Source organism: Lytechinus pictus, chromosome 6 (genome assembly GCF_037042905.1).
Source record: "Lytechinus pictus isolate F3 Inbred chromosome 6, Lp3.0, whole genome shotgun sequence".
Taxonomy (NCBI): domain Eukaryota; kingdom Metazoa; phylum Echinodermata; class Echinoidea; order Temnopleuroida; family Toxopneustidae; genus Lytechinus; species Lytechinus pictus.
The window spans coordinates 23225354-23249000 of NC_087250.1; the positions used below are offsets into that span (position 1 = coordinate 23225354).

At 37.6% G+C, this 23647-nt stretch overlaps 1 protein-coding gene across 2 annotated transcripts in view; it reads right to left on the reverse strand.

Annotated features, from left to right (window-relative positions):
- LOC129263662 (nuclear pore complex protein Nup160-like) overlaps positions 1 to 23647 on the reverse strand; it is a 51993-nt gene that overhangs the window by 8822 nt on the left and 19524 nt on the right. For both annotated transcript variants that reach the window (XR_010293950.1, XM_064101238.1), the window contains exons 13-26: positions 22555 to 22660; positions 21875 to 22040; positions 21090 to 21226; positions 20421 to 20587; positions 18195 to 18328; positions 11119 to 11355; positions 10438 to 10507; positions 8101 to 8319; positions 6907 to 7002; positions 5761 to 5855; positions 4750 to 4846; positions 3913 to 4018; positions 3048 to 3217; positions 1670 to 1736 (exon numbers count right to left, since the gene is read on the reverse strand). Coding sequence is in view for 1 of the 2 variants with exons in the window: in XM_064101238.1 (XP_063957308.1) it covers positions 1670 to 1736; positions 3048 to 3217; positions 3913 to 4018; positions 4750 to 4846; positions 5761 to 5855; positions 6907 to 7002; positions 8101 to 8319; positions 10438 to 10507; positions 11119 to 11355; positions 18195 to 18328; positions 20421 to 20587; positions 21090 to 21226; positions 21875 to 22040; positions 22555 to 22660 (1867 nt within the window). In the remaining variant the exon portion in view is untranslated. The remainder of the gene's footprint in view (positions 1 to 1669; positions 1737 to 3047; positions 3218 to 3912; positions 4019 to 4749; positions 4847 to 5760; positions 5856 to 6906; positions 7003 to 8100; positions 8320 to 10437; positions 10508 to 11118; positions 11356 to 18194; positions 18329 to 20420; positions 20588 to 21089; positions 21227 to 21874; positions 22041 to 22554; positions 22661 to 23647) is intronic.

Here is a 23647-nt window from a genome sequence, read left to right on the forward strand (position 1 = left end):
CAAGTGAAACATCAACATTGCTGTTTCACCGGTAAATCAACAATTTTAATCCTCTAAATCATAGTGTTTATTGGTCTATTCATATATTTCTCATACATTGGCCATAAAAGGAAATAAGAAGCAATGAAGAAAAAATAATACGGTTGGTAATTTGAAGAACCAAAGTGTGATCGGGGACCCATAACACTTGGCTTATTGATTGATAATGGGGCTGATGTTAATAACTGATCAAGAAAAGAACAATATTAATGTTGCCAATTTGAAGAATAAGAACAGATCATGGCCATGTAACAAAGCTGATTTACCATGGGGCTGATATTTTACAATTAGTCATACACACTAATCAATACAATCAATCATAGAAATCAGATCAACGATCAATGGCTCTGGTTTATGTTACAGATTTAAACCTGTGCATTATTTGCTTCATAAAGCAAATAATGTGGGCACGTCGTTGTCTAGTGGTTCTGACTCTCGCCTTCAAACAGAGGGTCGTGGGTTCGAATCGTAGCCATGGCGTGTTTTCCTTCAGCAAGAAATTTATCCACACTGTGCTGCACTCGACCCAGGTGAGTCAAATGGGTACCAGCAGGAAGTAATTCCTCAAAAAGCTGTGCGCACCAGAATCAGTAGACTAGCTTAGCCAGGTTATAAACGAGTGCCTTGAGCACCTAGCAAGGTGGATACATGCGCTATACAAATCCTATATCATTATTATTTTATAAAACAGGGCCGCAGTATGGACTTGTAGTAGAAAATTCCTTAAAACCCCCTTTTAATTTTCATGGAAGGCATAGGCGAAGAGGTCATATCTGACTTCTATAATGACAACACAAGTATATTCAGTATGTACGATGTGTGCCCGAGTATGGGCAAACAAAATCCTGGGCCCCATCTTACAAAGAGTTGTGATTTATCAGATCAATCACAACTATGGATGGCCAGCAAAGTCAACATCTAAAATCCATGGTTGTTCAAAATATTTTGTAGTTATGTGTAATCACACATTTCTCATTCTCGTGAAGATTCAGTTTGAATCTCTTTGTTTACTAAGGACACTCTGCACTTTTCCTCAAGGAAAAATTATGACATTGATGGATTTCCATATACTTGAGGTTGATCGGATCAATCATAACTCTTTGTAAGACGGGACCCTGGGCCTGTCCCTGGATATCTTTTATATAGAGTACCGAAGTGATGACATCACAAAAATCTTATTTAGCATTTCAGCGTTTTTGATACCCTATTTGGGTAGAGCATGATGAAAAACCCCCAGTTCCCAAATCTGGTGGGAATCGGTCCATGGGGGCCTTAGATATGAGCTCATGAATACATAATTAGCCCCACTGAAGTCAGTGTATTATTGGTCATATCTTAGGCCCCCATGGACCGATTCCCACCAAACTTTGGTTGAAGGGGTTTTTCATCATGCCCTACCAAAATATGGTATCAAAAACGTTGAAATGCAAAAAGTGAAGATTGATGTCGTCACACTTCGGTACTTTATGACAGGGCCATGATATTTGAAATAATTCATAGCCCCGTAACATAAAACTAAGCGATTGATTGCATTGATTACTGTGTATGATCAATCGCAAATACAAGCCCTGCAATCAATTACTAAGCTTTGTGTTACGGGGCCCTGAATGGGTTCTATGTAGAAACCTACCAGGGTCACTGAGAGGGGTGCCTTCATAGTCTCTCTTGGGTGATAGCCCATTCATGTCCTCAGTTTTCTGCCATAAGAAAGGATAGTTACCAGTCTTTGTGAAAATATGAGCAGTGAAAAATGTACACATCATTAAAAAGCATGCATTGAAAGCACACATGTAGACTTTAAAAAAGTAAAGCCTTTGTCTTTGTTTCAAATTTTCTGACATGAGAAATGGTAATTACCAGTCTTTCTCAAATAAATTAGCAATGCACTCATTAAAAAAGTACATATTGAGACTTAAACAATGTCTTTGTATCCAGTTTTCTGCCATGAGGAAGGATAATCAACAGTCGTTTGATTAAACAAAAATGAACAATGTACTCATTAAAAAGTACATATCTAAAGCACATTTGAAGACATACATAGAGTAAAACATATGTCTTTGCATTCAGTTTTCTGACATGAGAAAGGATAGTTACCAGTCTTTTGTCCACACAAAAGAAAAAAAGAAAAACACACACTCTTGCATTTGATAAATCATCAGACAAAATCATTTCAAAAAGGGTTCTCATGATGAAAAAAAAATCTTATCACTAAGAAATGGAAATTATTGAATTCATATCACATCAGGGTTCCCACAAAAATTTGAAAACAGAATTCCATGAATTTTCCATGACTAAATTGCTGCTTTCCATGACTTCCCGTGACGTCCCGGGAGTTATGTAGAGTTTGGATATCACAAAACTGGGAAAAAATGGAAATCATGAACACCAATTACAATAGCAGAGTATGATCACAGAGTATGAAAGTTGCGAGACACGACAAACTGGAGAGCTGCCATAGCCAAGAGGTAAATGCAATTCCATGCAGACCTGCCAACCTCTGGGAATGGAAAATTGTATTCTGTGATAAAAACAAATGTATTTTTCCCCAAAAAAGTGTATTTCATGATAAAATGCTTGGCGCACTCGCTCCACGCGGCGCTCAAGCTGCATGCAAGCTTAAATGAGCACTGCTCTTGCAGATGAAAAAATAAAACAAGAAACATGTGTATATCTCACCCTGGTTTTAACAAAATGATTGAAAAAAAAAACAAGTTACCTGAAATTACATTGATCTAATAACCATATTTGTGTACGTTTTATGAAATAGAGACATATAGAGATGATTTTTCTCAATAAATTACGATTTTGTAAAAAAAAAAAAATTTTAAAAGAAAAAATCGTACTGCCTTATTTTGGTAGCAAAAACGTACTAAATACGCCTAAAACGTACTGGTTGGCAGGTCTGTCCATGACTTTTCACAAATTTTCCAGATTCCCCGACTTTCCATGACCATGACTGTGGGAACCCTGTACATCTATATGAATTATTCATCTTCTTGTTAACTTACAATGCCTTCCATTTCGCTGACTGCAGGCTTGACAATCCAAGCATTATCTGGGTGTAGTAACCTAAGTGAATTCATGGCAGTGAGGTAGCAGCGTTCTTGTCTATTCAGGCTTTCCACTCCGACGATCTCCTGAGCCAGTCGGGTCGCTTGCTCGTACATGACGCTACCAGCTGACAGAAGAGAATTTACAAAAGAGAATTATAGAGAAGTTAAGAATAATTGGCGGTAATGGAATGTTAAATTGGCGGTATATTGCCACTTCGTCCACTGCCAACTTGTCCACTCATCACATGGTCTACCTTCATTTAGTCTTATGCCATTCCTTTTATGAACATTTCATCTAACAACCATTTCGTCCAATAACCATTAGGTCCAATCATCACTTTGTCTAATCACCAGTTTGTTTATGACCATTTTATCTCATAACCAGTTGGTCTAATATCCATTTTATTTTCATTCTTTTCGCCAAATTAGCAAATAGTCCAATTAGACCAAATGGTATATGGGTATTATGGACTAAATGGCTATTGGACCAACTGGTTATTAGATGAAATGGTGAGTGGACAAAATGGCAATTAGACCATGTGGATAGTGGACGAACTGATAATAGACCAAATGATAGTAGACAAGACATGTAATTTGCATGTCAACTCATCTGCGATTCATAGAATATTTGCCCAGGAAACTCTTGGAATATTTCTGGTATTCCATTCTGAGCCATCCAATATAATGTAAATATCTCACCCTGTCTATTGTTGCCTCTTATTGGTGAATAGTGAAACTATTTCCTTTATTTATTACTAGTGATAATATCTTTATATCACATGGTTATTGCCGATACAGGAAATATAAAAAACTATCTCACCCTGTCTATAGTTGCCTCTTATTGTATGGAATGCAAAGAGCAGGTCATAGTAGTTGATAGTTAATAGATCCACAGACCGAGCTCTCGACTCAATGATGCCAACGATCTGAAACAAAACAACAAAAATTCATGTGCAATCAATAAATTTGATACCATCTCAACCGTGCTTAAATCGTCTTAAGGGGAATCAAAAGAAAGTTTCTCAAGAAAATGTTCAATTGACTGAATACATTGTTGGATAGAATGAATTTGAATAAGCCTTTCATAAAGATAAAGGCCACCACACACTTTACGACTGTTCGTGATCTGACTTTTGAACAAATCACATTTTGCTCCTTTTCTGAAAATGTGAATGGAACATATCATTTTATTTGAGGTTAAAATTAATTGAAAGAATACTAATATAACCATTTTGAAAGATTGCAAGCCTTTATTTTGGAGTAAAGGCCAAATCAAATTGTATATAGCCAATCGTACGACTGCTATGACGTCATTATGACTAGATATTAAATCCGCTTTTATTCTAAGAAGGATGATAGCATAGTCACAGATTTGAACATAGGTATTCGTACGATGATTTCGAACATTACACAGTAAGATATTCCAAGTCTCAATATTAGCATCAAATTCTAATACGTTTTATTCCAAAATTGAGTCGCAAACCAATCGTAAGGTGTGCGGTTGCCTTAACGAGGATTACATCCAATTAATGAATTAAATCACTTGAGTTCAATGACTAGAATAAAACTGCACAATGCAGGACCCCCTTCAGATATGATCTTTAGATGTAAAAGAAAGAACAGTGTTCCAGCCTTGGGAACCTCTGTCATATTTTACCTCATCGTGAAGATCAATGTAGGGATACTGACAGAGCTGCTTCATTCGTCCTTGCTCACATAAAACCACAACAAACTGACGTAAACAGTCTCTCCTCCTGTAACGAAAATAAAGAAATTAACAGTCATAATATAAATCAACAGTGGATACAATTTTTAAAAACACAGTGTATATGGTCATCAAAAGGATTATTATTGTTTTATAAGATATATGGTAACAATTTAAAAATGAGTTTGTACAGAATCCTAGAAGATGACCACCCAAATGTCTGTTTGCATAAATCAAAGATATGTGCTAAACCATTCTGGAAGCAATCATGTAATTGCTGAAAAATTAGCAAAATAAGCACAGCATGTTCAGCATTTTCCCCCAAGCAAAAATATTACAATGCTCCACATGTGCATATCCCTGTAGGTGATGTACAGTACGATCATTTGTCAGCTTTCGCTTTCATGATTTCACAGAGTTCAGTCTATGTAACTGTACCTGGGTTCCGTAACACAAAGGTTAGCGATTGATCGTACGCTTGATTTTTACCATTGATTGCACATTGTAGTCAATGGAATCAATCATGAAAATTTGTTCTACGATCATTGCTAAGCTTTGTGTTACGGGCTCCAGATCTATATCCAAGATGATACAGTGACAACTAATTTCAGTTTTACAGACTTTCTCAGGATATCAGTGTTAACTGCAACTACAAGTTTCAATTATCTTTAAAAGACAAGTTTGAAATGAGTTTTTGATTGGGAAAACCTCAGACTCTCACCTTTCAGGGTCAAGGTTAGAGGTCATTGCTGATTAAACCTCATCATTGTAATCCAATTCAAGATGAGGTATCTTTATAATTATCCCTACATGATATGATTTGATAAAATTTGACCTCTCACCTTTCAGGGTCAGGGTTAGAGGTCATTGCTGATTAAACCTCATCATTGTAATTCAGTTCAACATGAGGTATCTTTATAATTATCTCTACATGATATGATTTGATAAAATTTGACCTCTTACCTTTCAGGGTCAGGGTTAGAGGTCATGGCTGAGTAAGCCTCATCATTGTGACCCAATTCAAGATGGTACTTGAATATTTTCACCCACAAGGTTGGCTGTGAAATATATAAAATAAAACAAATAATTACATTTTATATAAAAAAATTGAATTAAGAGTTAAGTACACATGTCACACTTTTATTAACTTGATAGATTCTTGATTGCACAGTCAAATTCATGTCTCCTCCATTTCTAGATCAAGAATGTAGTTCACACCTGACTTTTAAAATTCAAAATGACCTCTGCAACTTTTGACCTCTTGACCCTAAAATCTACCAAGATCATCCTTATTCACAAATGTATATAACATAGTCAACAATAGTCAACTCAACAGTGGAAGAGCATGATTACCTTGGCGAAGGACGATTTGTTTGCAAGCTGGCTTTAATAATAACGTTTCATTTACCGAGGGTAGCCACTTCAGTTGGAAACTGATCTACCAGTGGGCCCTGCATAACATAATTTGTTATTATTACCTTTCTCCAGTCTAAATGCTGAGCGCCAAGCAAGAAGGCAGAAGGTCCCATTTTTATAAGTCTTTGGTATGACTCGGCCGGAGATTTCTTTCTATGGGCTTCAAGTATGTTAAAGAAAATACTGGTGCTATGCACTGACATAGCACCAGACCCGTTTCAATGCGTAATATAATCTTCTTAATGTTCTATTCTTCTTAATTTGAAAGTCCAGCCCCCCCTACCCCTCCTCAGTGACGGTTGATGCAAATTACAGTTAATTGGTTTTTTTTGTCTAACCAAACATGTCAAAGGTGTCAATGATTACAAATAAAAAGAACTGAAAAAAAAAGGCGAAGAGAGTTGAAAAAAGCTGAAATCGAAAGAGCTCATACACTTGTACAGAGGAGGTCTAAAATGAACTGAGATTAAGCTGAAAATAAAAACCAAAATAGCTTAAATCAGCTGAACAGATGGGACTCTCACACTCGAGCATGTGTAGAGCAGTAGCATTAAAACGTGCTTTGCGTTTCAGTCAAATTCAGCCATTCCAGAGAAATAGGCAATAATCAACCCATTGCCGACTGGAACTGGGTGGCCTCTGTACAAAATCTATGGGAAATTTCAGAATTCGGTAGTCAACCGGTTAACGTACCAGATTCGGGTCATCTGTATCAGCAGCACTCAGTGCAGTCTTAGCCAATGAGATCACGAGCTCTCTCAATTCAAACTGCTCCAGTAGACCAATCACCTGAAGAAAACAAAAAAGAAAAGAGAAATTGCAGCCAATGCAAAAAGCCTGATGTTAAATGGTATACAAATAATGAATGTTTATGAGTGCAATGGACAGAATACTTCATGAGGTGAAAGATGAAATGATCCATTCAATGAGGCGTAGCCGAGTTAAATGGATCATTCATTTCATCTTTCACCGAATGAAGTATTCTGTTCACTGCACGAATGATAATTACATACATTATTTGGTTTATATGACACCTAAAAATATATTCTTTTTCATATGAAATTTATGAATTTCGATGCAAAATATGCTCAGTCTGTTTTGACAATGACATGTTGATTGTCGCGTACATACAACATGCGCGCGTGCAATGGACAAAATCGTATGGATCCTAAATTGCACGGTTGATAACGTCATTGTAAAATGAGCTGAATGATCGATATAAAACAACCAATCAAATGACAAGGATCTATCAAGGTGTCATATAAAATAAAAAACTAACTATTTGTTTGATCTGCAACTGTCCCCAGGGGTCGTTGCAAAGAGTAACAGAAGCTACTAAAGTTGTATTTGCTGCAGTCCTCCTAATCATTGTTTTTCGTATTAATATTATCTTTATTTTTGAACATCATCATCCCCATTGTCCCTACATCCCTTACCTTTAGATGGTTAAGTCTCCAGCTTCTTCCCTAGTAGCTCTGCAGTCAAGAGAAGCCTATTAAGCAGGAAGTCCTCTGTGACTCACCTCCTGGAACCACCCCTCCTTTCATCCCCCCTCATCCCTCCCATCCTCCTTCCTCACCTTCAGATGGTAAAGAGTCTCAAGCTTCTTCCCCTGTAGTTCTAAGAAGCCTGTTCAGCAAGAAGTCCTCTGCCCCTATCCTGTGACTCGCCTCCTGAAAGCACCCCTCCCAGCCCTCCCTTCATCCCCCCCCCCCATCCTCCTTCCTCACCTTCAGATGGTAAAGAGTCTCAAGTTTCTTCCCCTGTAGTTCCGTAGTTCTTAGAAGCCTATTCAGCAGGAAATCCTCTGCCCCTATCATGTGAATTGCCTCCTGAAAGCACCCCTCCCTTCATCCCCCCCTCATCCCTCCCATCCTCCTTCCTCACCTTCAGATGGTAAAGGGTCTCAAGTTTCTTCCCCTGTAGTTCCGTAGTTCTAAGAAGCCTGTTCAGCAGGAAGTCCTCTGCTCCTATCCTCTGACTCGCCTCCTGGAAGCATCCCAAGGCCTTCACAGGCTCACCTGTGTTCAGGTAGCAGTGAGCTCGTAGGAACTGACGGGACGCTGCGTTCCACTCACACCATGGCGACAGGAGACGGATGTAACCCTGGGTGGAGAGCGTGAGAATCGCACAAATACTGATTATACAGATGATTGGTATAATTGATTTAATATAACGGTGAATGTAATCAATTGTAATATCTGCTCTGCAATCAATCAAAAGGCTTTGTGAAAATGGACACAGGCAATGAATAATTTGAAGCAGTATTTGATCAGTTTCATTCATCATGTTGTGCATAATTGCACACTTGTATTTTGAAAGAAATTTGAAAACATAATTCCATGACTTTTCCATGACTAAATTGCTGCTTTCCATGACTTCTATTCTGGCACGGTTGGCCTCACCATACATGTAGAGTATGAGAGTTGCAAGACACGACAAACTGGAAAGCTGCCATAGCCAAGAGGTAAATGCAATTCTATGACTTTTCCATTACCAAATCCCCTTTCCAAGACTTTTCACAAATTTTCCAAATTCCCTGACTTTTCCTTGACTTTCCCTGACAACAAATTTTTCCAGGATTCTCCATGACTGTAGGAACCCTGATTATTGACATCTGGGCCGACCCTTATTATCACCATCTGAAAGAAGACTATGGCTCAAACCTTGAACCGCTGCATCATCCCGTAACTCCAATGGTTGGATTAAAGGTGCATGCTACTAAGCCAAATTGGTTACCATAGTTTTTTTTTTCCATTGGTTTATGCATTGTCCTTTACAGACACATTGGGGAACTGAGGGGAAATGGCGATCAACTGGCATCATGGTCGGGCACAGACAGGTGGAGAATGCGAGAAATATCATTTAATTCTTATCTCATTTTTATAAAGCCTTGGGCATTTGCAAATTTGTATGACCAATCCTCCACACACTTATGGGGTGTTGCAAGAAACTTGTGATCAACTGCAAGTCTATTTTTGGTCCCTAAATCAATCATATGTCTTGCAGTTAATTGCAAATTAGTGATTGGTTGCTAATTTGCTCCTTGAAACAAGAAGTTTAATCTGATTTGCTACAGCTAACGTTGATCTATCAGTTGTAAAATTGCAACAGAATATTTGCAATTGATCACAAATATTTTCTTGCAACACCCCCTTAGTCTGCGGGTACAGACCTTTGGTTTTTGCATAATGTACAATGCAGAGTCTGCAGTGGTGAGACTAGATTCCCTCGTGTACTGTGGCTGCTTGTTATTTGACACAGAAAGAGACTTTGGAGTCTAGTCTTCACTCAAGATATGGTATGATTTGTGTGAGTGTCAAATTTGAGTCTGTTCTGGCAGACAACCCACCCAACCCAAGAACCTTAACCCTCAAGCTCCCGGGGTATTTTGATTCTTGTCATTCCCGGGGGGGGGGGGGGGGGGGGGGGGGGGCCATTATGGCCCCCCCTTAAGATCTCGGCCGCCGATCGCGCGAGCGACGCAAAAATTTGCACGCTGGTAGTGTGTGATGTAATCTACAAGGCTGTATGGTAAAATTTTCCAAAATATTGAGATTTTATTTTATATGAATTAATTATGCTAATTTATGCATAAATCATACTTTTTGCTCTAATTCACTAAATAAAGCTCCTAGAATGCTAATTTTTGGTAAAAATATTCTTTGTAGCATTCTTAACAATCGTAATTCAAAAAAACTTCGGTTTGGAAATCAATTTCTTATGTATTTTATTGTTTTATGAATTTCTTATGTATTTCTTTGTTTTTTTACTTTTGGTTTTTTATTGTTTTTTCAATGGAAATCGTTCCAGACTTAATTCTGATCATAAACAAGGCAAAATTAATTAAGTTTAATCAGTAAAAGTAGAAATAATGATACATTTATGAATTTTGGCTAAATACACTATTTGCATTGGATTTGTACATGAAATCACGTTTATGAGCAATTTTGGGTCTGACATGCACTTATATAATGTTGCGTAATGTCGTATCCGCGTACCCGGGCGTCACAAATTTGGTCTCAAAATTTGCGCGAGACTTGAAAGTAAAAAGTCAGTGAGCGGCGAGGTAAAAAAATTTCTCGCAGCAGATATATCGCGAAAATTGTTGAGGGGGGGGCCATTATGGCCCCCCCCCCCCCCGGGAGAATTAGGGTTAAGTTGTGTATGCATGGTTGTGCCTTGTATACACAGTAGGGGGAATGGATGAAAGATAAGTCCTACCTGTAGTTGTGTATACTGGCACTTTGACATCAAGTACTCCTCAAACAGGAAGTTGGCACTGATTGGCCAGCTGATCACGGTCAAAGGTCAAGGTCAAATAACAACTGCATCAGCTTAATATATTTGCTACTAACTACACTCATCATAATTTCATTTTGAATCAATATCTTAAGTTAATTTCACCTGGGGATGCATAAAATTGGATATTTAGGTATTTGATTATGACCAACTTTATAAAATAAAATAATTGAAGCTCTGAGGCTGTTAAACAAGAAGTTGGATTCAAACACAACTAAAAAACATCTAATACAACTTGATTACCAATCATTCAAAAGTGTCTAGTTGGGCTTTGGATTTGATTTTGTGTGTTGTCAATCCTGCATTGGGACACCCCCTGGTCATGATTTTAGATTCCCTTTGAAACAATAGCCCCATTACAAGAACCTTTATTTGAAAGTTGAAAGTTACCTGAAATTACATTAATCCAACTACCTATTCTTATGCAAGTTTTTATGAAATAGGGAAATATAGAGACGATTTTTCTCAATAAAATATGATTAATTTTTTTTTTTTTAATCACATTTTATGAAGAAAAAAACGTAATGCCGTTATGCCGTAAATACGGCAAAAACATAATGGTTGGCAGGTTTAATTGTTCTTGGAACACAGTGCAAAGGATACATTAACTGAGCTAGTGCCTTCACTGCTCCTGGGAAGAATTTACCCCAATCCTGCAGTCCCTCCACTCTCCTGTTCGCCCTCTTTGCTAGAATGGAACGGACATAGCTCCCTCCACTTCCCTGTAGAAACAACTCAACCAGGGTGGGTGAGGGTGGACTAGTCCACGATGAAGACGGGGAGGTTTGGCTGTTGTCTGTGGAGATTTCAAGGACTGCCATCTGCCTCAGGTGAAATTCCCTACAGAATTCGAAAGTAAATAATAATAATAATAATAATAATAGCTGGATTTATAAAGCACTTTTTGCCTGAGGATACAAAGCGCTGTTAGTATTACCCCGGCTTTAGCTCGAGCTACCATCACCAGCACTCAGTGCATTCAAGGGATTACTCCTGCAAGGAATTCACCTCTCCTGGGTCGAGTGCAGCACAGTGTGGATAAATTTCTTGCTGAAGGAAAACACATGAAGACGGACCTGCCAACCTCTGGGAATGAAAAAGTGTATTCTGTGATTTTAAAAAAGTGTATTTTCCCCCCAAAAAGTGTATTTCATAATAAATTGCATAGCGCACTCGCTCATCGCGGTGCTCAAGCTGCATGCAAGCTAAAATGCGCACTGCTCTTGCAGATAAAAAAAAAACATTTAAACATGTGTATATCTCACCCTGGTTTTAACAAAATGATTGAGAAAAAAAAACAAGTTACCTGAAATTACATTGATCTAATAACCATATTTGTGTAAGTTTTAAGAAATAGAGACATATAGAGATGATTTTTCTCCATAAATTACGATTTTGTAAAAAAAAAATATATATATATATATTTCTACAAAAACGTATTTTTAAAAGAAAAAACGTACTGCTGTATTTTGGTTGCAAAAACGTACTAAATACGCCAAATACGTACTGGCTGGCAGGTCTGCAATTGGGTACCAGCTTTCAAAGTTCTGGGTTGGTTTGAAGCACTAAATAGTGATAAACTTTTCAAAATCAACAATAATCTAGTTATATTGTATTACCGCAATTTGTCAACATCAGGGATGCCACTAGGTGTCCTCCAAAAATACTGAAACTTATCGCGGGCCGGGATAGTGTCCAAGAAATTTTTTTTTTAGGGGGGTCCACCTTTAATTTTGGGATGGACACATGTCACAGGTAAAAAATTAAACAAGCAAAAAAAAAAAAAAAAAAATTAGGAGGGGGGGGGGGGGGGGGGGGGTCCGCCCCCACCTCAAATTTAGGGGAGGGGGGAGGACCAAGTGGTTTCTTACCTTCTTGTGATCGATGACTTTGAAGTCAATTAGGTTTGAAAAACTGACGGTAGTTAGTTGTGTGTTTCTCATAGAACGCTAGACCAAAAGCTTCAGTCTCTGTATTTTGGTTGTTCAGCTGAACCGCGTTGGCTCCACTCACCAATAGTTAGACTGAAGAGTTGTTGGCCCGTACATAAAGACTACGTATCAGCTAACCCAGGGAGCTCCGGGCCGGGGCTAGCTTATACGTAACCCAAGGAGCTCCGGCCCGCTTTCCGGGCCGGAGCTCCCTGGGTTCCGTATCAGCATGCAGCAGTAACGTTAGATCTAACATTCGGCGGAAACCCGATTTTCGGATCGTTTTTGGCACATAAAATGTCACATTTTAAAAAGATAATTACATCCAAACTTATAAAATATAACTTATATAAAATTCAGAAACATCGTACCTTAGACCGCAGTTACCGCTAATTCCTTTCAAATGATGATCAAAACTTAGTCATCCTCGATTCCTTCGTTGGTCATCGTAAGTTGCCATCTTGGATGACGTCATCATCTGTACAGACGTGATTCGTGCCGCTACTTTGTGCTTGTCTATGAGCGTGCGTTTGGAATTTGTCGCTCGCATTGATTGGCCAGGATATCGATAATTCTAATCAGAAAGCCTTGATAAAAGCATAACTCAATGAACGTAGTAGGCAGTGCGCGCGTTTATAATTTATGTACTGTATAAAAGCAAATATCTCGGGGGAAATATCTCTCACTCGGTCGATCGACATGCATCGCAATCGGAAGAAATAGGGGGGAAAAAAGGAGGACTTTCGGTTTTTTTTAATACACAGAAAACAGGAAAAGTCGGAAATACGGAAATAAGACAGATAGCAGGAAAAAAGCCGGAATTCCGTATAAATACGGAAAAGTGGCATCCCTGCAACATAATTATAAAACAATATTCAATATTCAATATTTTATTCAATATCGCATAATTTTGATCGTATTGAAATATCGCCCAGCAAAATTCCATTCAAATTGTGACATAAAATGTATAGTGGGGAGTGTGGTTACGACACTCGTATTTCAATCAGAGAGACATTGGTTTGAATCCTAGCCATGGTGTGTTTTCCTTCAGCAGGAATTTCCCCACATTGTGCTGCACTCAACCCAGGTGAGGTGAATGGGTACCATAGAGATGTATACTAATTACGCTAGAGTGCGGAGTCGCCATAGGCGCGCGTACTTAACGTCTGTGATTGCGCGGAGCATGGTCGGCCATTGCTCGATAGGTCTAGATTCGCAAAAGTACCCGGATGTTCCCATAGCTCGTACGTTGTAACGCTGAGAAAAGGGATGCTGTCTCCGGCTTTTATCTTGAAGAAAGGAATCCAACCTCATTACAATTAAAAATATGAAAGACAAATTGTATCTCAATAAACTATTAGTGTGATTACATGGGAATTCTGCTATTAATTTGTCTTTTTATCTGGATTCTCGGGATGAAATTCTCTATAAAGTGTATTTACGATTACCTGCCACTGATGCCTGTTAGGCCTATAGATAATAATATATAACAGTATTGATAATATGACATAACTAAGTAGAAAAAAATTAAACATACAACATTAAAAGTAAATTTTGACAATCATTTCAAAAGACAGTTAATTAGCCCATCTTCTCCGGACTTCCCTATCTTTGGCTTTAATGATACATCATCCTTTGGGCTTTTTTGGCACATTCCTTCGTCCACATGATTCCGTGTTCTCATGACCATTTTTTTTATGATGGATATAATTTTGTAAATTTAATTCATTTCAACTCTATTCGTTTCACTTCACCTCAATTCATTTTTTTTTCATTCAAACATAATACAAAGTAATATATATCGGATAGGCTCTACAATTTTACAGATGAATATTCTTATCTCGTAAAAAAACCAGTAGGCTTATAAATTGAGCATCAAATGACCAACTGCATGAAACTTGCATTAATTTGTATGAAGTATATACTAGTTTGTTTTAAATGTACAATAATTTGTATAAGAGTTTTGATCTTTGATTACTATTTTATTAGCAAGTATAGAGTATTTAAAGGGCATCTTATTAATTTTACATCATGGTGAGCCTCCCGTTACACCATCAATGGTAAAACTATATTGGGTTTTCAGTGCACTTTTAATTTTTTTTTCTCATAGGAACATGATAAATTCCCTAAATCTGCAGGCCTATATCGCACCGAAAATGAAATTGTTCAAAATTTTTTGCTTTTAATACCCTTCTATTTAAGTTAGAATCGGTTTATTTTATTCGCTTTTTAGGGGGTGGGATGTAATTAAAGTGACATACGCACCCGGAAGAAAATTCACAATCAAAATAAAAGTATACAAGTACAGGGGGCTCGACTGGACCCCTCCCTGACAGGTATCACTTGAGGTTAAAATTAGGATCACTCAACAGCCAACAATAATTGTATTATCTTATTCCAAGTATTTGTCAGTTTCACAATAGGCCTATTATTGCTTAATATGTTAGGTTTTTGTACTCACAATTTTGCAAAACTTTTTTATTTTAAGTTTTATTAAGATTGCAATAGATGTATCTCAGGATATTTGTTATCAATTGGTTTTATACACTCAGTTGTAGTAATAATATTCTTTGTAGTATAGTTCAAATTATAATTATAACTCACTCCCGCTGTTTCTTCTCCTCTCCTCCTTCTTCCATACCTTAATTATTATTCGATCCTTGATTTGTTCACATAATTTGTCAAATCAAAGGATTAAACACCAGCGATATATTATGTCAACAGAGTATTTCAGCCGATCATTATATTATTTCAGCCGGGGGGGGGGGGTCAAGTCTAGATTTTCCAGAAAATCAAAGAGAAACTCTTTTATGTTGCGTTAAACACGCATTGTAATTTGTTTATCATGTTATTTGCAAGGCAATACTGTAAACATAATTTCCCCCATTAGGCCTCCTGTACATTACAAAATTGTACAACTGCATGCGCGTTTTTGATATGCAAATTATGCTGTGAACAAACTTTTCTACATTGATTTGCACGTAAGAAAGTAATTAAAATGATCTGATGGTTGCCAATATTGGAAATCTAAATCATATAACTTATAGATTCATCAATTAACTGGACCAATGCGTAAATCATTTTCAAATACTATCAATAAATAGTAATTTTATGACTCACGAGTTATTTTGATGACGGTTACATCGACATAAATCCATGGGGAAAAGGAGTTATGCCCATATGATTTCTATGGGTAGATCTATACATGTATATATGGAAAATAAATTATAACAAATATTCTAAAAAATGAAGAAATAAATTATCAGCATCATGGTTATTATGAAACTACTTGAAAAATGCAATTGTGTTTTTTATCAATATTGTGTCTCAGATCAGGCGCAGATCCAGGATTTTCCAAAAGGGGGATCGAGCCGAGGGTGGATAATTCAAGGGGGGGTACACTTGTGTTTTAACGGCATTTAACATTACAAATTTTAACTGTGCCTCTCAAAATTGGGGGGGGGGGGTACAAGCCGGCTCTGCCCCCTCCCCCTTAGATACGCCAGTGTCTCAAATGCATTAGACACTGTTATATGGCCTGTAGGCCATAGGCCAAGTTAGGCTTTCTTGACTAAATTTATGAGGTCAACTTGAACACCATGTTAAATTTGTTAATCAGGACTCCCTAGAACAATATGCCCAGGACTACATGTTATTTTTAATATTCATCCCTTCCAAATCATTAGAAAATAACAGTCACATTAGTGTATCAAAATGTTATGACCAAAACAAAAACAATTGGGGATGTCTATCATTGGCCTGTATAGGCCTATTATGCGCTATTGATATTCCTATATAGGCATTTTTGTTCTCAGTTTCGTTAGATTTTTTGATAATTTAAACTGTAATTCTGTACATTCAATACTATTTAACTTTTCCATTTGCTTTCGCGCTCATATGTCATCATTTTGTTCCGTTTCTGTGCTATCACGGTACATGGCCCATAGGTACTGTACGCGCATGGCAGGCTGCGAAGACCTATCGAGTAATGGCGGCCGGTCTCCGCGTAATCACAGCGATTTGACGAAGTACGCCCTCTAGCGTTATTAGTATATATCTCTATGATGGGTACCCACTAGGATTTAATCCTTGACGCTTTAGCGCTGATATGGAGACTCAGCTACGGCCGGGGTAATAATATATGCAGAGCTGCCAACCACACTTGACCAAAAATCCTATTATTTCACCCCAAAAATCCTATTTTTAGGCAAAAAATCCTATTCATACCCGTCGTGTACTTTCCTACTATACATGTCATTATTTTGTTGTGCTCACTGTAATTTTTACATCCGACAGGCAAGGTTCCACATTAACTTTTTTGGTGGTGGCCCGTTCGGGCCACCAAAACCTTTAAATTATTTTTTTTGGTGGCCCAATATTAAAGTTTGGTGGCCCCCAAAAAACAGAACAGGGAAAAAAAGTAAAAAAGAAAAATTAAAGAAAAAAAAAGAAACAAAAGAAAATATAAAAAAAATTAATAAAAAATGGGGATGGGGGAAAAAATGAGAAGCCATTACAAATATTTTTTAACAGCTGTACGTAGCAACAGTTTAAGCCGATTGAGCAAATAATTTTCACTCACCTTTTGGGGATGGTGCATATTTCTATTTTTATAACCTTAATTTCGTTTGTATTATTATTTTTTCAGTAGAAACATATTCTTTAATCAGGCATACCGGTATTCAATGGGAAGGGGTATATGGTTTAACCACTGTCAAAAAAAAAAAAGTAAGAAAACGGTAAAAGTTATATCTGGAAAAAAGGTGTGAGAAAAGTCCTTTATTTTGTTTGCCAAAATGTTTGAAAAATTCACATTTCATATCAATGAAATGCCTTCCCAAAGTATTTTCTTTATGAAGAGTGATTTAAGAAGTCATTTATAAACAAAAAAGAAAGAAACTGTCTGCTTATTTTTTGCTAGAAAAGACACAGCTTCGAAAGAAACCAAGTATCAACATACATACAAATGCACATGTGGGACTGTGATGTACTCACCTATGTGTTTTAATGTGTATTAATACATTTGGAAATCGGTCTTTTTGAGTCAAAAGAGAGGTCATAATTCCTGTTTTTAATGCTTGCAAATAATCAGTTTACACCAGATTTGAGTAATCTGGACTGTAGAAGGGCATTTCATTGGTGTAAAATGTGACTTTGACATAGATTTTCAAAGTTCTGTGGAAGATTTCTTAGCAGCAACATTTCGTATCGTACGTAGCTCCCCGAATCTTAATACGCTGCTAGCGCACAGATAGCTACATGTATAGCTGCTGTGGTTTCATGCAAAGCTCACGCCAGCCGGCCGGCAGGATAATAGCTACTGTATGCTATAGCGGTAAGCCTATGTACTGTCATGTGTGTGTGTATTTGTGTGTAGATCAACAAAAAGGACGCATGACGAATTGGTTGCAATTTGAACTGTATAAAGTTGATAAATGCGTGAAAAATCGGGAGAAAAATTGCGCTACTTTGAAAATTATTGGTTGCCCGATTCGGGCCACCAAAACTTAACATTTTTCAATAATGATTGCCCGAGGTGGATTTCTGTATGTCGAGCCTTGCCATAGCTATATTTTCAAAAAATCGTATTTTATCTATAAAAATCCTAGTGTCGTATTTTAAGTGAAAAATCGTACGGAATACGACAAAATCGTACTATTTGGCAGCTCTGTATATGTTACCATGTATCAAAGCACAAAGTAACAGTGCTATATAATGAAACATATTGTTATTACGTAAGAAACTTACACAGTCTTTGTTTGTACTGGACTTGACACACAAGATGACACCCAGACTAGAGAGTGGTAGGCTTGGAGGATGGTGCATGTTTCTGGTATTACATCACAGGTTAACTTCTTAATACATTCAGCAGACCATGGTAGCTGAGATGGGGTAAGAATGGTAAGGTAAATAAGATTGGTATCGTATCTCGGGTTAACTTCTTAATGCATTCAGCAGACCATGGTTGCTGAGATGGGCTAAGAATGGTAAGGTAAATAAGATTGGTATCGTATCTCGGGTTAACTTCTTAATGCATTCAGCTGACCATGGTAGCTGAGATGGGGTAAGAATGGTAAGGTAAATAAGATTGGTATCGTATCTCGGGTTAACTTCTTAATGCATTCAGCAGACCATGGTAGCTGAGATGGGGTAAGAATGGTAAGGTAAATAAGATTGGTATCGTATCTCGGGTTAACTTCTTAATGCTTTCAGCAGACCATGGTACCCGAGATGGGGTAAGAATGGTCAGGTATATAATATTGGTATCGTATCTTAGGTTAACTTCTTAATGCATTCAGCTGATCATGGTAGCTAAGATGGGGTTAGAATCGTGAATAAATGCAGTCTTACCTTCAACTAAATTTTACAGATTGCTAAATTTCAAGTGCATCCACAGGGGGCATAACTACAAACAATCATCAAACTCTAAATTAATCTTTAATGCTGCTATGACAATTACACAATTTTTGGTTCCAGCATTGGCACAATTCAATTGTGCCTATTCATAACAATGTGTGTACCAGAAGAAAAGTGCAAATAAGTCTTTAAAGGACAAGTCCACCCCAACAAAAACTTGATTTGAATGAAAAGAGAAAAATTTAACAAGCATAACACTGAAAATTTCATCAAAATCGGATGTAAAATAAGAAAGTTATTACATTTTAAAGTTTTGCTTCATTTCACAAAACAGTTATATGCACATCTCGGTCGGTATGCAAATGAGGGAACTGATGACATCACTCACTCACTATTTCTTTTGTATTTTATTATATGAAAAATGAAATATTTTGATTTACTCGTCATTGTCATGTGAAATGAAGTTTCATTCTTCCCTGAACACATGGAATTCCATTATTTTAACATTTTGTGCTTCAGGCAAGGAGGTCCTAATCATCAAATTCGTAGAAATTGAAATATTGTATAATTCAAACAATAAAAAACAAAAGAAATAGTGAGTGAGTGAATTCATCGACTCTCTCATTTGGATGTAACTGGCTCGTTCATATAACTATTTTGTTAAAATTAAGCAAAACTTTGAAATGTCATAACTTTCTTATTTTACATCCGATTTTGTTGAAATTTTCAGCATTGTGATTGTCTGATTTTTCTCTATTGATTTAAGTCAACATTTTCCTGAGGTGGACTTGACCTTTAAGTTTAGCAACTACATCATATAAACCTAACTATTTTACCTTACTCAGGGAGTGGAGAATGATCATTGTAACTTACCTGTGATTCTAGTATAAAGATCAGACACTCAAGAAAAAGAAACTGCATGAATTCTAGTTGGAAGAATCTTGCAGCACAGAATGAACATATTTTATCTTATTCAGGGAGTGGGGAATGTGCACTTTTGCTCACTTCTTATTCTAGTTTCAAGATCAAGTACTCAAGGTCCAGAAGTATGAATTAATCTTTATCATTTGGCAACATAATGTGAACCTATCTCAACTTACCCTGGGAGAGGAGAATGTGCACTGTAACTCACCTGTGATTCTAGTCACAAGGCCAGACACACAAGAACAAGAAACTGCATCTTGCAGCACAGTATGAACATATTTTAACTTACTCAGGGAGTGGGGAATGTGCACTTTTGCTCACTTCTTATTCTAGTTTCAAGATCAAGTACTCAAGGACCAGAAGTATGATTTATTCTTTATCATTTGGCAACATAATGTGAACCTATCTCAACTTACCCAGGGAGTGGAAAATGCTCATTGTAACTCACCTGTGATTCTAGTCACAAGGTCAGACACTCAAGAACAAGAAACTGCATCTTGCAGCACAGTATGAACATATTTTAACTTACTCAGGGAGTGGAGAATGTGCACTTTTGCTCACTTCTTATTCTAGTTTCAAGATCAATTACTCAAGGACCAGAAGAAAACTATGAATTAATCTTTATCATTTGGCAACATAATGTGAACCTATCTCAACTTACCCAGGGAGAGGAGAATGTGCAATGTAACTCACCTGTGATTCTAGTCTCAAGATCATACACTCAAGGACCAGAAGAAACTGCATGAATTCTAGCCTGAGTTGGGAGAACCTTGCGAAGCCGGCAGCCACGCAGACTACAGAGAGGTCACTACTCAGAGTATGGTGTATGGGACTATGGGCAATGCCTTGGCCAAGATGACCTAAAAATTCAACAACAACAAAAATGAAAATAAGTTATATCCCACATATTAAAAATAGTGTATCCTATTGTCAAAGCAAAAATACCTCATTTGATAAAATGTAAAAACACTGTTGACTGCAAAATATTTCTTCTAAATTGTTATAATCTTTTTACGCTTCAATGGATGCTTGCTGCACATTTTCATCAAGGATAATTATTTGGTTGATATGAGTTAGCAATTATTTCCTCAGTTATAAATATATATACCTTTCCATAGACTTTTCAATTTTGATAAATCCCCCCCCCCCCTTGTTCCAATCTCTCAAGCACTTTCTCTTGCTCTCTCTCTCTTCAATCTTCATATCTCTCTCTTTATCTCTTCTCTCACTCTCTTTCTCTATCACTCTCTCTTCACCTCTCTCTTTCTGTGTGTGTGTTTGTAACTTTGTATATCAGTCTCTCTCCCTCTCTCTCCCAAACTCCACTTCTCTATTTCATTCTCCCTTTTTTCTTCTACTTACTCAATTCAGCGAGAAGATTTTCAGGTTCACCTCCTGCGACGTCAACAAGGTGAAGAACTGTTCTGAAAACTCCTGTTGGGTCCATAATCCTACTAAGAGCCTGTGAAACCTGCTCCCTTATAACCTGATTCTGGGGACTAGATACACACAAAATATTTAAATCCTTGTCTGAAATGTTTAATATATAATTCTACTAAGAGCTTGTGTAACATGTTCCCTTATAAATTGATTATGTGGACTAGATACATAAACACAATTTAAAACCTTGACTGAAGTGTTTAGTCCATAATTCTAGTAAGCGCTTGTGTGAATACTACTTGATTTGGGGGACGAGATACATTCAAATAATTTAGAACCTTGTCTGAAATGTTCAGTCCATAATCCTACTAAATATAACTTTTCTTGCACTCAAATCAAACCTTTTCATCAAGACTTTATACTGTGGAATAATCTCTACACAAATTTTGAGTATGTGAAATCATGTTTAACAGTTCAAATTTACTTACGTACACCACAGCATGAACTCCTTCCTATCAATTCTGGGTGAATTCCTTTCATGTTAACTAGGCCACTGCCATTTATAGCAATACAAGGCAAAACCAGAAAATGCTTTTGCCATCACGCTAAACAGGGCCCGCTGGGAAAAAGTTTTTCGAAACTGAAGTGGCTACGCTAAATAAATATGACATTATTTATTGTTATATAGAATCCCCTTCTTTTCTCAATGAGATAAATTCTGAACAAAAAGAAAAAAAATAATGACTTCAAATTATATCCACGCTTACACATTTGATATGATGATGTTGCTGGCGAGTTTCTGGGCAATATCCATCGGAGGCTGGAGCTGCAAGAGAGAGTCTGCGAATCCTTGCATTTCCATGGCAACGGAAGAAGATGAGAGAAGATTGATGCATTCCTGGAGTGATTGGATGTCCTGGATGATGGTGGGGTCTAATTGGAAATAAAATATATTAAAAGGGATTTTAAAGAGGCACTCTAAGTGAGAAGTCAGGAGAGGAAGGCTGAAAAGAATTATCATCATCATCATCATCACAATCATCATCATCCTCATCAACAACATCATTATCATCAACATCATCATTGTCATCTACACCAACATCATCATCATCCTCATTGTCATCAACATCAACATCATCATCATCATCATCATTGTCATCATCATCATCACAATCATCATCATCACCTCCATCATCGTCATCATCACCATCATCGTTATCTTCATCAACATCATTATCATTGACACCAACATCATCATCATTTTATGATGATCATCAACACGATCATCATCTTGACCACTACCATCATTATCATGGTCTTTACCGCAACTGTGTAAAATCACTAACTATCACCAAAACTTACATCACCATCATCACCATCGTCATCACCACCACCATCATCACCATCACCATCATCATCACCACCACTATCATCATCACTGAATTACCTTGATCAGACAGCTCTAATCCTAGATCCTCCAAACTGAACACTCTCTTGACCCCCATGTGGATGTCCTCTACCAGACCTACCGGCTGAAGAACTGATATCAGATTCTGAGAGGAGACAGAGGATGAGAGAGAATAAGAATTACAAACAAAGTAGATAAATAAGAATTATTTTATTAGACTAAAGCTCCCTTTACACCAGATGATGTTCTCACTTCGTTGTTGAAATTCAGAAGAAAACCTAGGATGATGATGATGCACAGCATTTGTAAAGCGCCATATATCTGTCAAATACATTCAAAGGCGCATTGGAGCCAGCCAATCTGGGTCGCCTACAAGGGCGCGCACACAGAACTGTGACTCGCAGGTCTCTCCTCTCGATATAACTGATTGGGGGAATGCAGGTGGACCACTACACTGGGGTTTCCCCCTACTCTTATATGAATAGTGCAGTGGGTTCTTAACGTGCAAAGGTGGTGATTCTCCTCTACACTGGGCCTTCATTTAACGTCCTATCAGAGTAAAGGAGTGTTTTCCACTGTAACATAGCCTGCATCTATGAAACAGGGGAGAGACGTTTACACACAACGCACTGGCTTCAGTCATTCGCCCGGGGTGGACTCGAACCCACGATCTTTGGTGCGACTGGCAGACGCTTCACCGACTGAGTCAACTTCGTTCTCTATGCAGCGCCAAATTCGTTTGATTTTCTAGTAAAGCATGAAATCGTCAAGTGCATGTGACATCCGCGCCAAGTCCTTGTGAAGTTCACGTTGCGTGATTGGTGTTCCCACCAAGTTTATGTCGCACGCAGAAGCGTTCCATACTGCGTCGAAACGGTTCCCGCTATATTCTGACTACATCCAGCAGATTGCGAGACTTGTTGAACCTTTGTCTATTTGGACGTAGCGCCGGCTAAATGTGTGTGGTGCCGCGTAGCGGCCGTGTATTGGCAGTATAGTTTTGCGATATTCTTTCTGTGTCTGCTACTTCTATGCTACGTTGATGGAGCTGTTAGTAGGTCCTTTCTGCATAATTACTATGCATCGTTCAGATGGGTTTACGAAGAACATGCAGACTATTATCACGTCAATA